This window comes from Lutra lutra, chromosome 1 (assembly GCF_902655055.1).
Source record: "Lutra lutra chromosome 1, mLutLut1.2, whole genome shotgun sequence".
Taxonomy (NCBI): domain Eukaryota; kingdom Metazoa; phylum Chordata; class Mammalia; order Carnivora; family Mustelidae; genus Lutra; species Lutra lutra.
The window spans coordinates 208,540,480-208,554,856 of NC_062278.1; the positions used below are offsets into that span (position 1 = coordinate 208,540,480).

A 14,377-nucleotide genomic window follows, 5' to 3' on the forward strand; every position below is an offset into this window, starting at 1 on the left:
GCATCCTTTGACCCCGTTTAACCTACCAGAGGAACCAAGGCCCCCTTTCATTCCCAAACATCCTTGAGCACCTACAGGTAGTACTGGCTGGGCCAGGACACCAGGCTGAGTCACACCCGCCCGGCCCTCCCGGAGCTCCACGTCCCCGATCCCGGCCCGCATAATCAAACAAATATAACAAAGTGCAGATAACCGGGACAATGGAGCTGTGTGCTCTGGGCCGTGGGAGCCCAGGGCCGGCACAAGCCGGGGCCGGGCAGGGGGCTGCGGGACCAGGGCCGGGGGCGGAGGGCGCGGGGGCGGGATTTCGAGAAACTTAAGTGCGGCTCGAGGGTCAGCTGGGGCAGGAGAGGTCCGAGGGGCACCGCAGGCCGCAGCGCGGGGCATCTCAGTGCTGGAGAGGCGGAGGCGGGGCGGGGGTCCCGGGTGGGAGCCCAGTCGGATCAGGGCGTGGCTTGGAACTCGGCGACGGATTGGATGCCAGGGAGCGGGCGGGGTGGGGCCGGGCGGGGGCGCGGACCCTGAGACCACCCGGAGCTTCGCCCAGGCTGTCCGAGGTCACCGCGGGAATTCTGGTGCAGTGAGTGACTCAGCCCCCGGAAGGCTCGAAACTGCGTGCGTGTGAGGTGGGCGAGGACGGGGGCGGGGGTCCCGCGCCGGAAGTGGAGCGGGGCGACCGAGAGGCCGGGAGGAAATGAGGGGGGGGCTGCGGTTCCGGGAGACCTTGTCCTTACCGCGGCTGCAGGGGCTGGGTTCCCCCAGGTGGCGGAGACGGGGCGGGGCTCCCCTAGGTGACGGGGGCGGGGCGCCGCGCCCAGGCAGGGGCAGGGGCGGGACCCCGCCTCCTGTGCTCTCTCTGCGGCCGGCGCCCAGCGCACCCGGACGCTCCTCGGTTCCTGCGGTGGACTCCAGGCTATGGGTCTGGGGCCTACCCCGACCCTCTGGGAGGCCGTCCGGTCTGCGGCGTGACAGGCGGCCCAGGTGAGGCGGGTACTGACGGTGGTGGGTGGGCACGGGTCCCGGGGAGGGAGCGGCACGTGCCTATGGGGCCTGGGCACCGCCCCCTCCTCCCCTCTGCCCCAGCTCCTCCTCCAGCCAGCCTAGGGGCGCCTGGAGGCCCGGCGGGCCACCGCCTCCCTGACCGCCCCCTTTGTCTGGGAGGCCGCCAGGGTCCTCTGTCCCACTCGTAATGCCCAGATGCCCCGCCCGCTTCGGGAGCTCTCGCGCCCAAACCCGCTGCCCAACTTCTGGGGCTGCATCGCTGTCCGCTCTGGTGGATCTGGTCCCTGATGTAGGAAAGAAGGATGGCCAAGAAGGAATTCTTGAGACATCTTTGGTACAAAAGGTGGTTTTATTAAAGCCTGGGACAGGACCCATGGGCAGAAAGAGCTGCACTGGGGTCTTGAGGATAAGTGGCCCATTATATACTCTCAAGTTGGGAGGGGGTTAGGGATAGCCTAAGTCTCTAAGGAATTCTGGAAGCAAGGTTCCCAGGGCCTTGAGAGGGCTAGCTCTTGTTGAGAAAAGGTCATTTATTACCATCTAGTAAAACCTGAGTCATGGGACCCTTCCAATGTCTACTGGTGGGCCATATGCTTGGAAGATGATTGCCACCATGTATCTTGGGGAGTTGAGAGATAAAGGAAATTTCCAAAGGAATTTTTATATGTTAAAGCAGACTTACAGGATGTGTGTGGGGGGGTGATTGAGCTAGGATTGCCTTTTGCCCTTAGCAAAGTATTAACATCAAGGCAGTTGAGTCCCTAGAAGAATGTCACTCTGCTTGTTTCGAAAACTTGTCAGTGGGCTATTGATAATAAGGAAATTTAATAATTTTTCTTCTGCCTTTGTTTCCCACATCATTCACCAGCACCGCTTTACCCTGAGGCATCTGAGTTTGAGACCCTTGCCCTTCCTGTTCTGACCCTCCCCTCTGGCTGCTGCTCCTTCCTGTGCCCTTCCAACAAATGCCACCTGCATTGACCTCTCCCTCTGTGCCCCCAGATGGCCACCATGGGCCGGTGCTACTACAATGAGACCATCGGCTTTTTCTACAACAACAGTGGCAAGGAGCTCAGCTCCCACTGGCGGCCCAAAGATGTGGTTGTGGTGGCCCTGGGGCTGACCGTCAGCGTGCTGGTGCTCCTGACTAACTTGCTGGTGATCGCAGCTATTGCCTCCAATCGCCGCTTCCACCAGCCCATTTACTACCTGCTCGGCAACCTGGCTGCAGCTGACCTCTTTGCAGGCGTGGCCTACCTCTTCCTCATGTTTCACACGGGCCCTCGAACCGCCAGGCTCTCGCTGGAGGGCTGGTTCGTGCGGCAGGGCCTGCTGGACACAAGCCTAACTGCCTCGGTGGCCACACTGCTAGCCATCGCGGTGGAGCGGCACCGCAGCGTGATGGCCGTGCAGCTGCACAGCCGCCTGCCCCGCGGCCGTGTTGTCCTGCTCATCGTGGGGGTGTGGGTGGCCGCGCTGGGCCTGGGGCTGCTGCCCGCCCACTCATGGCACTGCCTCTGCGCCCTGGACCGCTGCTCACGCATGGCCCCTCTGCTCAGCCGCTCCTACCTGGCTGTCTGGGCACTGTCCAGCCTGCTTGTCTTCCTGCTCATGGTGGCTGTCTATACCCGCATTTTCTTCTACGTGAGGCGGAGGGTGCAGCGTATGGCAGAGCACGTCAGCTGCCACCCCCGCTACCGAGAGACCACACTCAGCCTAGTCAAGACCGTTGTCATTATCCTGGGTGAGTGAGGGCCCTTCTGCTGGCCCAGGGTTGCCAGAACCCTGCTGCCCTCCCCCTCCCCACCCCAACTCCCACGAGACACGGGAGGGGATCATTTGGGTGGGGAATGTTCTCCAAGGAGGTGACATCTGAGCAGAGACCTGAATGCTGGGGAAGGGAAGAGTTCCAGGCAGAGGGAACAGAAGGTGAGAGCCCTGCAGGACCGGGCCAGTGCCTCCAAAGAGGAGAGGAGGCCCGTGTGGCTGGAGAGAAGCAGGAGAGAAGGTCAGCACCGCCTCAAAGGGCACAGGCAAGAGTCAGATTTTGTTTTGAGTTCTGTGGGAAGCCCTCCAGAGTTCTTAGCCGGGAGTGATGAGGTCAGTCCGGCTGGAGAGGGGTCTGAGTCGGGGAGGCAGCAAGGTATATCCCATGTGGATACACTCCCTACCCCACCAAGAACAAGGAGTGAGTCTTCCCTATGAGCCCCTCTTCCCCCCCAAGTAACTGACCTGTCCCACAGTGACCTCCTTTCCCCCATGGAACAAATCTCCATGTAGAAGGGTCCAGCGCCCTGTCTAGTGTACCTGTTAGGAAAGGTATCCCTTTCTGGCAGACACATCAGACAAGGGTGTCAGGCCCTGCAAGTTTGGGCCTGACACTCCGGCCCTGAGCTCAGAGCTGGGGGTGCTGGGCCCCCAGAACCAGCCCCACTCACCTTGGGCCCCATCCTGCAGGAGCATTCGTGGTCTGCTGGACACCAGGCCAGGTGGTGCTGCTCCTGGATGGTCTGGGCTGCAAGTCCTGCAACGTTCTGGCCGTGGAGAAGTATTTCCTACTCTTGGCAGAGGCCAACTCACTGGTCAACGCTGTGGTGTACTCATGCCGAGACGCTGAGATGCGTCGTACCTTCCGCCGCCTCCTCTGCTGTCTGTGCCTTCGCCGGTCGCCCCACGAGTCTGCCCGCTATGCTCCCTCCACCCGAACAGGGGCCAGCACACGCATCATGCTTCCAGAGAATGGCCATCCCCTGATGGACTCCACCCTGTAGCCAGCCTGGGACTTCAGTGCGCTGAGGCAAATGCCCTATTAGAGCCCCCCGTCTGCTTGTAAATGCACTGGGCTCGACCTGAGCTGCAGGACAGACCCTCAGTCTGCGTGGCACAGCTCCCCTGCCAGCCTTCCCTGGGCTCATGGCTCTGCCTGCCGTAGGGCCTCGGGGCGTGGGGTCATCTTGGAATGCCCAGGAGACAGTCAGAGGGGGTTCAGGAATCTGCTCTTCAATCATCTCATGCCATGGGGTTTTTTAACTGACATTTTCTGGTTTTACTGCCCATCCCTGGTAAACCCTATGGACCACTTCCTTGTCTGTGGCGGTGTGGGTGTTAGACCGGGGAGAGGAGGGCTGTCTCAGGCCACTTTGCCCAGTGCGACAGGGTAATGAGGCTCGCCCAGGGATGCACCATCTGCCCGAAGCTGATTCTTTAGGGGCATGGACTGAGGGGTGCTGAGCATGAGCTAGGAAAAGATTGTGGCCTCTTGGAGCTTCTGGGGTCTTGCCTGTCCCAATTAGAATTGAGGGGGGTCTGTGGGGAGAGCATGATACAAGGAGTAAATCCTTTCTTTCCACTGAGGTCTCCAGAGCATTTTCTGTCATCAAGTCAGATAGTCCATCTGTCCCTGTGTCCCAGAATTGTCCAGCTCAGCTCAGGCTAGGCTAGGATCTTTTCAGCCCTGTTCTCTTTCCTCTTTGATCACTGCACAGCTGTTTTTCTCTCTCTCTTTCCCTTTAAATCCTATACACAACATGGGACTCGACCTCACAACCTTGAGATCAAAAGTGGCTTGATCTGACTAAGCCTCTCCATCTCTCCTTTTGGAGGTCTTGCATCCATTCTGTGTGTTCCCCTGCCTCTAACTCACCACCCCTATCTGTCTCTGTCCTCTGGAGCCCACAATGGTCTCTGACCTGTGTGAGCCGTCTTTCTCCTGCCTGCCCTCTCACCTGGGTCCAGGTTATTAATTGTCAGCCATTAATAACTAGGTGTAGGTCCACCCCTACACCTAGATTCATCCATACCTACAGGCCAAAGGAAGTGGAGCCTGTGGAGCAGGAAGTAGGATTTGAGAGCTGCCATTTCTCAAGCTCCTCGGATGTGCCTGGCACACTGATAAGCACTGTAGGTACATTATTTAATCGTTACTTGCATCTTGTGCAGAGGCACACTTATTTTCACATGAGAACTACGGCTCAGAGAGGTTGCCACCTGGCCTGTGGTTACACAGCTTCCAAAGGTCACAGAGATGAATCAAGGGACTAGAGACCCCCCTGGGGAAAGAGTTTTCGATCCCCACAATGTCCAGATTTGGTTACCACCCTAGTCTGATTTTCCTTACCTCACCTCGCAGCCCCCCAAGGCTTCAGACATGCCATGAGGAGCCCCCTCTCAGATGCTCAGAGATCCACCCTGCAGGTACAGTGTAGACCAGAATCTGGATTCTCTGCTTCCACTTCACCAGGGAGGAGACAGTAGCTTAAGCTCTACTTAAGGTTCATATGCTACATAAGGGCTAGAATGTGGACCCAGGCCTCCCATTAGGGGCCAGATTCTTCAACCACTAAAGCACATGTTGTGGAAGAATCAAAAACATCTTAAGTCCTTCAACATTATATGGGGCTAGGTTTCCCTTGGGGAAAACTCCCCCTGCCCTAAGACAGCTCTGTGTAGGCAAGAATAAACTGGGTTGCTGGGTACTTCAAGGTCCAAGATCGGCAGCAAGGCTTCTAGGACCTGAGGCCAGAATCTCCAGAGATGGTGACCCAAGTGAGCCCTGTCCACCATGGGTCTGGGCGCAGGACCATGAAAGATGCAGTCCTTGCCTCTGTGGAGCTCCAGGCCTATTGGACAGACAAATTTGGGTGCCAAAGCCATTTCCTATAGGGTGGGGCCCTTGAAGGCCTCCCAAAGTCAGCTCTGTTTCATTTGCTTTTACATCAGCTTCCCCCAGGTTCTAACCCACACTCCTCTGGTCTCCTTTGCCATCTTGTCCCATTGTTTTTTCCCTCTCTTGTAGATCTCTCCTCCCTTTAAGCTTTGGTCCCTAAAGATTTCAGCCCTGTGCCCCCACCACTGTTCTCTGAAGCACACCAAAATTACTCACAACTTTTAGGTTTCCTGTGCAGGGCTGAACTTTTGCCCAGGGCAACAGCTCTCTATGGGCCCCACAAGTTCTAGTACTTCCTCTTAGTGGGGCCCAGTGTTCGGTTTCCTTAATCAGGGAGCTTTTGACCCACATCACTCATTTCCATTCCCTGCTGCCTTTTTTGGAGTCCTCCAATCCAATCACACCAGATGTTTTGAGTTTCCTCTCCATCAGCAATGGGAAGATGGGCTCTGCCCTGAAGTGGTCCCAGAGAGGCTGAGGAGCCTTTATGAGGCTGCATCTGGAATCTGCCCTCAGAGCAAAGAGGCTCCAGCAAGTCCCAATGACTTTGAAGTGATTCATGTCCAGTCCGTTCCCTTTCTCTCACATGACGATCCTTGTCAGATGCCATAGTTCTAATGGCTAGGAACAAAGACCTGTGGAGATTCACTCTTACTGGGGGTATGCCTCAGAGGAGACCCTCAGGAAGCATCCTTCAGTAGTGGGTATTCTAGGACCTGATTGCAGTAGATGGAGAGAATGAATAAACCCAAGGTCATTTTGAAAGGAGAATTGATTTGTGCAGCTGAGAAAATCACTCAGCCACCATCACCTCACACTTCTACACCCCTCGTGGAAAACTCCAAGGAGGAAGAACCATTAGGCTGGGAGACCTAGAGATACATCTGATGGGGCTTAAGCTGAGGGGACCATTAGGGGACTGAGGAGGGGTTTGGGACTCAGGGTTTCTGGAGATGAATGGTGGGTGTTGGTGGGGATCTGAGAATCAGGGATTTCTGAGAAGGAAAGGGTGGCTTAAGGGAAAAGTGGGGTACTTGAGAAGTGGGGATTTGGAAGAGATGTGTGGGTTCCTGAGGAGGTGGGGGGATCTGAGATATGGGGTCATTGAGGAAGAATGGGGACCTGTGAGGAGTGAAGGCTCTAAGGAGGCATGGGGGCTCAGGAGAAGTGGGTGCTATGGTGAAAAGTCGAGGGCGCTGAGGAGATGGGGGCGGTTCTCTGAGGAGGCTTGAGAGTCTCTCAGGACATGCGGGACCTCTCTGAGGAGGTGCGGTGGCTCTGAGGAGACGTGAGGAGCCTTAAGAAGGATTCTCTAAGCAGGAATCCTTGCTCAGAGCAGGTGAGGGAGGCGGAGGTATGCGAGTGGAAAAAGGTGGTTGAAGGTGCGAAGAGCTGTTGCCTCGGCAACTCGCCACCGAGTCCTGGGCCGTTGAAAGGGGCCGTTAGGGGCGTGTCCGTGGGCGGGGCGCGGCGGCCCAGGCGGCAGCAGTTGGCTGGCGGAGACGGTGGGGCGTGTCCGTGGGCGGAACTCGGCCTCCTGGCTGGCGGTGGTTGGCTGGAGGCGGCGGCGAGGGGTGGGGCTCGGGGCGCGCGCGCGCAGCCCGCGGGTGGCGGTGGTTGGCTGCGGCGCCCTTGTGAGCGCTCCAGGCCAGGCGGATCTTCCACAGCGCCTCCCCGGCCCCGCCGCCCATGGACTCCCCGCCGCGCCCACAGCGCCCCGCGCCGCCTCCGCCGGCCCCGCGCCGCCCGCCGCCCGGGCCCCCTCCGGGCCCCGACACAGGCGAGGTCCTGCAGCAGATTATGGCCATCACCGACCAGAGCCTGGAGGAGGCGCAGGCCAGGTGCTGCGCGGGCTCGACGGGGGCGGGGGGCCACCCAAAGTCGCGGCAGAGAAGGGGGCGGGCCCAGGGGCCAGGGCCAAGTCGGCTGGGAGGGAGCCCGAGGGGTGAGGAGGGTGAGGGGTGAGAGGCGGGGAGCATCTCTGGGCGGGGAGCGGGGAGGGGAGATATGGGGGCACTGGGAGGACTGAAGGCGGGGTTCTAAAGCCTAGGGGACTTAGGAGGTTAAAACGCGACGGATTGAAGGGTTTATGGGGCTAAGCGGCGGGTGATGGGTTGTAAGGGCCCGTCCTGGGGCGAGAGGAATGGGCTTAAGGGGTTTGTGGGTGGGGAGGTCTATGGTGAAAGGCAGTTTCGTGGTTTATGGAATGTAAGGGGTAAGAGGAGAGCGGGGGCGGGGTTGCGGGTAACGGCTGAGAGATGGGAGTAAGTGAAGGGTGGACAGGTAAATGGATGCATTAGTGGGACTTCTGAGGTGGAGAGTTCTGAGAGCAGATAACGGAGAGAGTTGTGGGCAATGGGACTCAGGAATGAGGAGATGGGGGTGACTTGGTGCGGGAACCATCAGGAAAAAAGGTTGGTGGGGGAGCTGGATGGAGGGATGGAGGGCCGCCTTTTTGTTAACTCAGCAAATATTTTTTAGACACTTACTGTGCGGGGGACACCCAGCTGGGTGCCGACATAGTCCCTGCTCTCAAGCTCATAGAGGGAGAGAAAGCAAGTAGCAAAAACTGAGAATACATTGTGAGAAAATCTCTAAGAAAAGGCATAGCATGCTGTGGGAAGTCAGATGTAGAGAACACCGCACTTTCAGAGTCCCAGAGGTGGGAAAGACCTGGAAGAAAGCAGAGCCAGAGATATAAAGTCCTGAGTTCAGTTTGCAGACAGGTTGGAACCAGGACTGTGCAGAACCCACAAGTCTCAGGAAGGAGTTTGGATTTTATTTCAATTGCGGTGGGAAGAATCACAGTAGTTTTAAGATGACCTGGCCTGGGGCGCCTGGGTGGCTCAGTTGGTTAAGTATTTGTGGTAGCCTCAGGTCACGATCCCAGGGTCCTGGGATCGAGCCTCACATTAGGGTCCTTTCTCAGCGGGAATTCATCTTGCTTCTTCCTCTTTCTCTGCCTGCTGTTCCCCCACTTGTGCTCTCTCTCTCTCTCTCTGTATCAAATAAATAAATTTTTAAAAAAGATTTTATTTATTTATTTGACAGAGACATCACAAGTAGGCAGAGAGTCAGGCAGAGAGAGAGGGGGAAGCAGGCTCCCTGACAAGCAGAGAGCCCGATGCGGGGCCCGATCCCAGGACCCTGAGATCATGACCTGAGCCGAAGGCAGCGGCCTAATCCACTGAGCCACCCAGGTGCCCCTCAAATAAATAAATTTTTAAAAAAATCTTAAAAAAAGAAAGATGACCTGTCCTACCTACCTACCTCCACCCACCACTTGTCAGCCAGCCAGGAATGGTAGAATCTGCTTTACAAGGCAATCCATTGTGTTTGGTGCCTGCTCAAATTATTAGAAAATAGGCAAGGACCGAAGTCCTTTTGGAGGATGGGGCCTTGTTGCATGGGGCCTGTTTGGGGTGAAGGATGATCCTTGGGGATGGGACCAGGGTCTGGTGGTGTGGACAGTACAGCCACTAGAGCCCTTTAGGGAGGCGGGGTTATGCCAAAGCCAAGTGAGCAGCAGCCACAGGAAGGAGGAGACAAAAAGTGGATTTGGCATGCATTTGTTCTTCAAACTTTCCTTTGCTTCTTGTGAATTGTCCACTCTCTGCAGTTTCATAGCCTCTATCTGAAAAGTTCAGAGTGTGATCCCCCGCTCCCTTACTATGTTCATTCTACCTGTTGGAGCACTGTGCTGGGTGCCAGAGAAACCAAGATGGCTAAGATGTTCTCTGCCCTCTCAGGGCTCATACAGAAGTGGGAGTGTGTGGGAGACTAATTTATAAATAGTTGTCATAACAGGTGTGTGCTGAGTAGTGAGGATTCCTGGCACTGGCAGAAAAAAAGAGATGGGCCAGGAGAGGGTGCCCTTGTGTGATACCCTGTCTGCTAGACTAGTCTGAGAACAGGGGCTTTGTCCTATTTTCCTTTGTATTCCCAGGACCATGCATGATGCCTGGCACCTAGCATATAGTAAAATTTGTGGCACTGCAGATTCTATAAGGTTTAGGAGGAGCTGGGGGTGGGGGTGGGGGATGTGCTCTTCACACCCAGGAACCACAGAGGCAGCACTTTGGGTGGAGGAGCTTTGGTTTGTGGAGCTCCTTGAGTTCCTTCTCTTCTAGGTAGGGAGCTGCTTAAGGAGTGAGCTCTGCTCAGGTGTGGTGTTCCTCCAGCATCTGTCACCCCATTACAGCCCCAAGGCTGCACTTTTTTTCTTACAGCAATCCACAGCTCCCTTAGATAGGCTTTACAATGGTGTACAGTCAGTCACATCTTTCTTGCTATTCTTCAAGATAGCTTTTTTTTTTTTTCTTTTGGGCTAGGAAATTGAATAGTGGGGCATTATACATGCATGACAATGTGGTTGTTAAGTAGCTGTTCCCTGGTTTCTTTCTGAAGTAGAAAGACCCCTGGGACTTTTATTTTGAGACTTAGATGCTTCAGATCTCCCCCACTTCTTTGGATATAGCCCCAACAGTCATCCAAGTCCAGACAACAGTCTGAACTCAAGGCCCTAAAAGTCACTCAAGTCCAGCCAACAGTGTTCAGTCCTCAGGGGAATCACTTAACTCTACTCGGGAGCAAATGGCTTGGGTGGGTCTTTCCTCATAGTAAACTCTGCAGCCTGGTAGGTTATCAGCCTGGGAGAGGAAGCAGATTGTGTCTGTCCTGATCAACCAACTCCGTGAGGCTTTTGCAAGTCTTTCTGACCCTGCCGTCTCTCTCAGTGCACCTGCTGAACCCTTCATAGCCCCTGCAGTCAGTTTAGTTCAACTGTCTAGCAAGAAAGAATTTTTCATCTCGCATGTGGGACCTTTCAAACTGTTTTGTCACCATAAGTGTGTTTAAAGAGGGAAAGCACATCTACTCTCCTTAAACCAGAATTCTTACTTAACACCTTTCTACATGATTTGGAAGACACCTCCAAGTGCTTGTGCATTATTTTGTCATAGCTAATTAGTCTTAGAATAGTGAACTGTATATTGTTTTTCCTTTGGGCTACGCAGTGGACTTGTAAAGGACTTTGGAATACGCCACCTTAGTTTAGATTCAGCCCAAGTCAGCTGGAGACTTTCTATGTAAAGGATCACCAGTCTTCTTGAATGATCTTCTGACCTTCAGCTATACCCTAAGCTCTTCTGGGAGGAGGTACAGCTCTGCGTTTTCTGATTTCGAACTGATGATGTGCTCATTCATATCTTGTATGAGACGAGTAAGGCAGAAAATTTTCTCTCATTTGCCAAGGGTTGTCTGAATTATTTTGCATGGCCTTGTTTTTTTAGAATAAATTTTACAACATTTTACATTTTCTATGTAGTTTGTTTCTTTTGCTTCTTTGATTACCTTCATGAGGGGTTTATGAGGGTTATTAGGCTAGGGTTGAGGGCCCTCTGTCAAGACTCTCAGGCTCCAAAGTTCTTCCCTCCTCCCACGGTTCTTAACCAGTGTTTGGGTCATAAAAATCTGTTGTAAGCTCTGGGCCCACCCTCACTCCCCACCCGCAACAGTGCAGTCATGTACTGTACCCTTGAGGATCCTCAGACCTCAGGTGCCCCCTCCCCCAGCCTGGAAGCTGCCTCTCATCAAAGGCTGGGGGCTCATTTTTTTTGTCCAGTAGTAAGATTTCAAAGAAATCAGCATGAAAACTCTAGAGCTGAGGGGTAAATTTTGGAAACCTGATTGAGAAAGGAAGCAGAATGATCACAGTATCATCTGGAGATCCATGCTCCATACCTGATGTTCTGGGAGAGCAGCTGAAGAGGACTGGTCTTTCTTCAAGTCGTTCTGCATATTGGAACGACAGGTGAGTTGTGCTCCATGTTGCTGGATTGGCAGATGTGGCTGTAGTGGCCCAGTCTTGCAGGTATCCTGATCCACTAGAGAGCTGTACTGTTCAATGTAGTAGCCACTCCCTGGATGTTTTTTTTAAATTAAAGTGAATTAAAATTAAATACTCAGTTACTCAGTTGCACTAGCTACATTTCAAAAGTTGAGTAGCCATATGTGACTAGTGGCTACTGTATTAGCACAGATAGAGAACAATTCCATAATTGCAGAAAATACCAGACATTGGTGCTTTAGAGCATCTCTCTGGCTGGACATGCCGCAAATTTCCCTGGGAACCTTACTGCAATGCAAGTTCTGATGTAACAGGTCCCTATGGGGCCCAAGAGCCCATGTTTCTAACAGGCTCCCAAGGGTACCAATGCTGCCGATCCCAAACCACACTTGGAGAGGTTGGGTTCTCAAGAGTGGAGATAATAGCATCCCATTTATTTCAATTTTCATGAATTAGTTTACCTAGTAGTTGGTTAATCTGACAAATGAAAGTTATTTTGGAATCTAAGTTACATTTGTAGACATAATAGATTTTAAATTAATCACAAGGGTCACATATTAGCATTGTTTTGCCTACTTAATATAGAAAGAAAATTAGAAATGAGCAAATAAGATTCAGGAAATAGTTGATTTTTTTTCTCTTAATGAAAATCTTGCCTTGGGGCCATCAGACCCTGTTGTTTCAGAGTCTGTTTACATTTTCAATCTAAGGAAATCAGGTTTTGGAAGTTTCAGGGTTGTTTCTGTATTTCCTTTATAGAGTCTATGAAATCATAGCCCAACTTTGTGTTTGTAGAACTTGAGTACAATAGAAAATGACTTCTGGGGAATGGGAGTAGGTTTTAGGACAAAAACCCCTTTATATATAGTGAATAAAGGGATGATGGAGAATGGCCATTATCATATCTGTTCAGGAGCAAGTCATGTGGTACATGGGATAGTGCGTTTGAAACTAAAAAATTTCTGGGTGCCTGGGTGGTTCGGTCAGTTAAGTGTCTGCCTTTGTCTCAGGTCACAATCCCAGGACCGAGCCCCACATTGGGCTTGCCACTTACAAGGGAGCTTGCTTCTCCCCCTACCTCGCCTGCCACTCCCCCTGCTTGTGCTTTCTCTCTCTGTCAAAATAATAAATTTTAAAAATCTTAAAAAAAAAAAAAAGAAACTAAAAAGATAATGTTAGAAGTTGGCTTTTAGGCAATATAACAGGTACTACAATTAAGGCCCTTCATAGCTTTTCTTAGGGAGAAAAGATTTCTCTGAATTTATTTATTTTTCTTTCTTTTTTTTTTTTAAGATTTTATTTATTTATTTGACAGAGAGAGGTCACAAGTAGGCATAGAGGCAGGCAGAAAGAGAGAGAGGGGGAAGCAGGCTCCCTTCTGAGCAGAGAGCCCAAGGCGGGCCTTGATACCAGGACCCTGAGATCATGACCTGAGCTGAAGGCAGAGGCTTAACCCACTGAGCCACCCAGGAGCCCTCTTTTTTTTTTTTTTTTTTTTTTAAAGATTTTATTTATTTATTTGACAGACAGAAATCACAAGTAGACAGAGAGGCAGGCAGAGAGAGAGGGGGAAGCAGGCCCCCTGCTGACCAGAGAGCCTGATACGGGGCCTGATCCCAGGATCCCGAGATCATGACCCAAGCCGAAGGCAGAGGTCCAAGCCTCTGAGCCACCCAGGTGCCCCTGAATTTATTTTTTAATTGGATTTTTACATATGCGACGTTAGGTATTTTCTACTAGTAGAAATTTGCATGACTTTCTTAATTCCTCCAGTATTTCTACAGATTGACATTGCCTGTAATATAGACTAAATTCTAATTATTAAAAGGAGATGATTTAATTTTGACCTTAGAATTTATGCAAGTGGCAAGACATAAACTGTCAACTGAATGGTGTGCCCCTTTTCTCAAGGTCTGTGTCCCCATATTTAGCATTCCAGTTCTGTCCGTGAGCATTTGGCTTTCAGCATGCCTGTTCAAAGCATGTGGGGAGTCAGAGAAGGAATTTATGGTTTGGAATTTCCCAAAGCTAGATAGTGTTAGCAAGATAGGGTCTACTCGTCCGAACCTGGGAAGTAGAATTTCAGAGTTGAAATTTTTCTTTTCGTCATCCTTAAGGAGGTTCATTAGATCCCGGTCAACTTAGTGCCAGCACTCTGTTTTTTTGTTTTTGTTTTTTTTTTAAGATTTTATTTATTTATTTGACAGACAGAGATCACAAGTAGGGAGAGAGGCAGGCAGAGAGAGAGGAAGGGAAGCAGGCTCCCTACTAAGCAGAGAGCCCGATGCGGGGCTCGATCCCAGGACCCTGAGATCATGACCTGAGCGGAAGGCAGAGGCTTTAACCCACTGAGCCGCCCAGGCGCCCCCAGCACTCTGTTCTTAACCTGCTTGTAGGTTTTAGCTTTGCTCTTAGGTTTGGCTTAGCTAGGCTTGGTCTAGTGCCAAAGGAAATTCTTGCTGTCTTTGGAGTACTTTTCCTAAGACTTGAATTTTGTTCATTTTAAATTTCCTAAAACTATCCTAAATCTAGGGGCACAGCAAAACCCCTTTTGAAGTGGTTTCTTTAAGTAAAGTAACATGCAGAGTGTTTTAGAAAGTTTCACAAATAAGCAAGTACCCCTCATTCATTTTAGTGACAGTTACAGAGTGCCTCTGTCAGAACACAGTGGTTGATGATAGTGAAAACAATGATTTCCTTCAGGTAAACTTCCCAGTAACCCGTAGAAAGTGGGTGGTTCCTCACAGAGTTTCTAGATAAAGAACGAGGCCTGAGTAAGAACTTGCCTGAAGTCAGACAAATAGGAAGTGGTTGGATAGAGATTTGGCTGTTTTCTCTAGAACACTGGTGCTAACATGCCG

General features: G+C 52.2%; 2 protein-coding genes across 7 annotated transcripts in view; both read left to right on the plus strand.

Annotated features, from left to right (window-relative positions):
* The first annotated feature begins 77 nt into the window (after positions 1 to 77).
* LPAR2 (lysophosphatidic acid receptor 2) lies at positions 78 to 4,352 on the plus strand. Of its 5 annotated transcripts, none has more exons than XM_047696264.1 (3): positions 78 to 626; positions 2,005 to 2,746; positions 3,460 to 4,352. In XM_047696264.1, the coding sequence occupies exons 2-3, from the start codon at positions 2,005 to 2,007 to the stop codon at positions 3,771 to 3,773; spliced, it is 1,056 nt and encodes a 351-aa protein (XP_047552220.1). In that variant the 5' UTR covers positions 78 to 626; the 3' UTR covers positions 3,774 to 4,352. The 5 variants fall into 5 exon arrangements, with proteins under 5 accessions (XP_047552220.1, XP_047552211.1, XP_047552192.1 ...); XM_047696255.1 differs by having other exon boundaries at positions 78 to 615; XM_047696236.1 differs by lacking the exon at positions 78 to 626 and adding an exon at positions 848 to 981 and having other exon boundaries at positions 1,871 to 2,746.
* A 2,906-nt stretch (positions 4,353 to 7,258) lies between these two features.
* PBX4 (PBX homeobox 4) overlaps positions 7,259 to 14,377 on the plus strand; it is a 35,210-nt gene continuing 28,091 nt past the window's right edge. Inside the window, exon 1 of one of the 2 annotated variants that reach the window (XM_047696200.1) lies at positions 7,259 to 7,509. In XM_047696200.1, the coding sequence (XP_047552156.1) occupies positions 7,358 to 7,509 (152 nt within the window). In that variant the 5' untranslated portion in view covers positions 7,259 to 7,357. Of the gene's footprint in view, positions 7,510 to 8,928; positions 11,481 to 14,377 lie in introns of those variants that run through there. The other variant, XM_047696210.1, reaches the window with a different exon arrangement.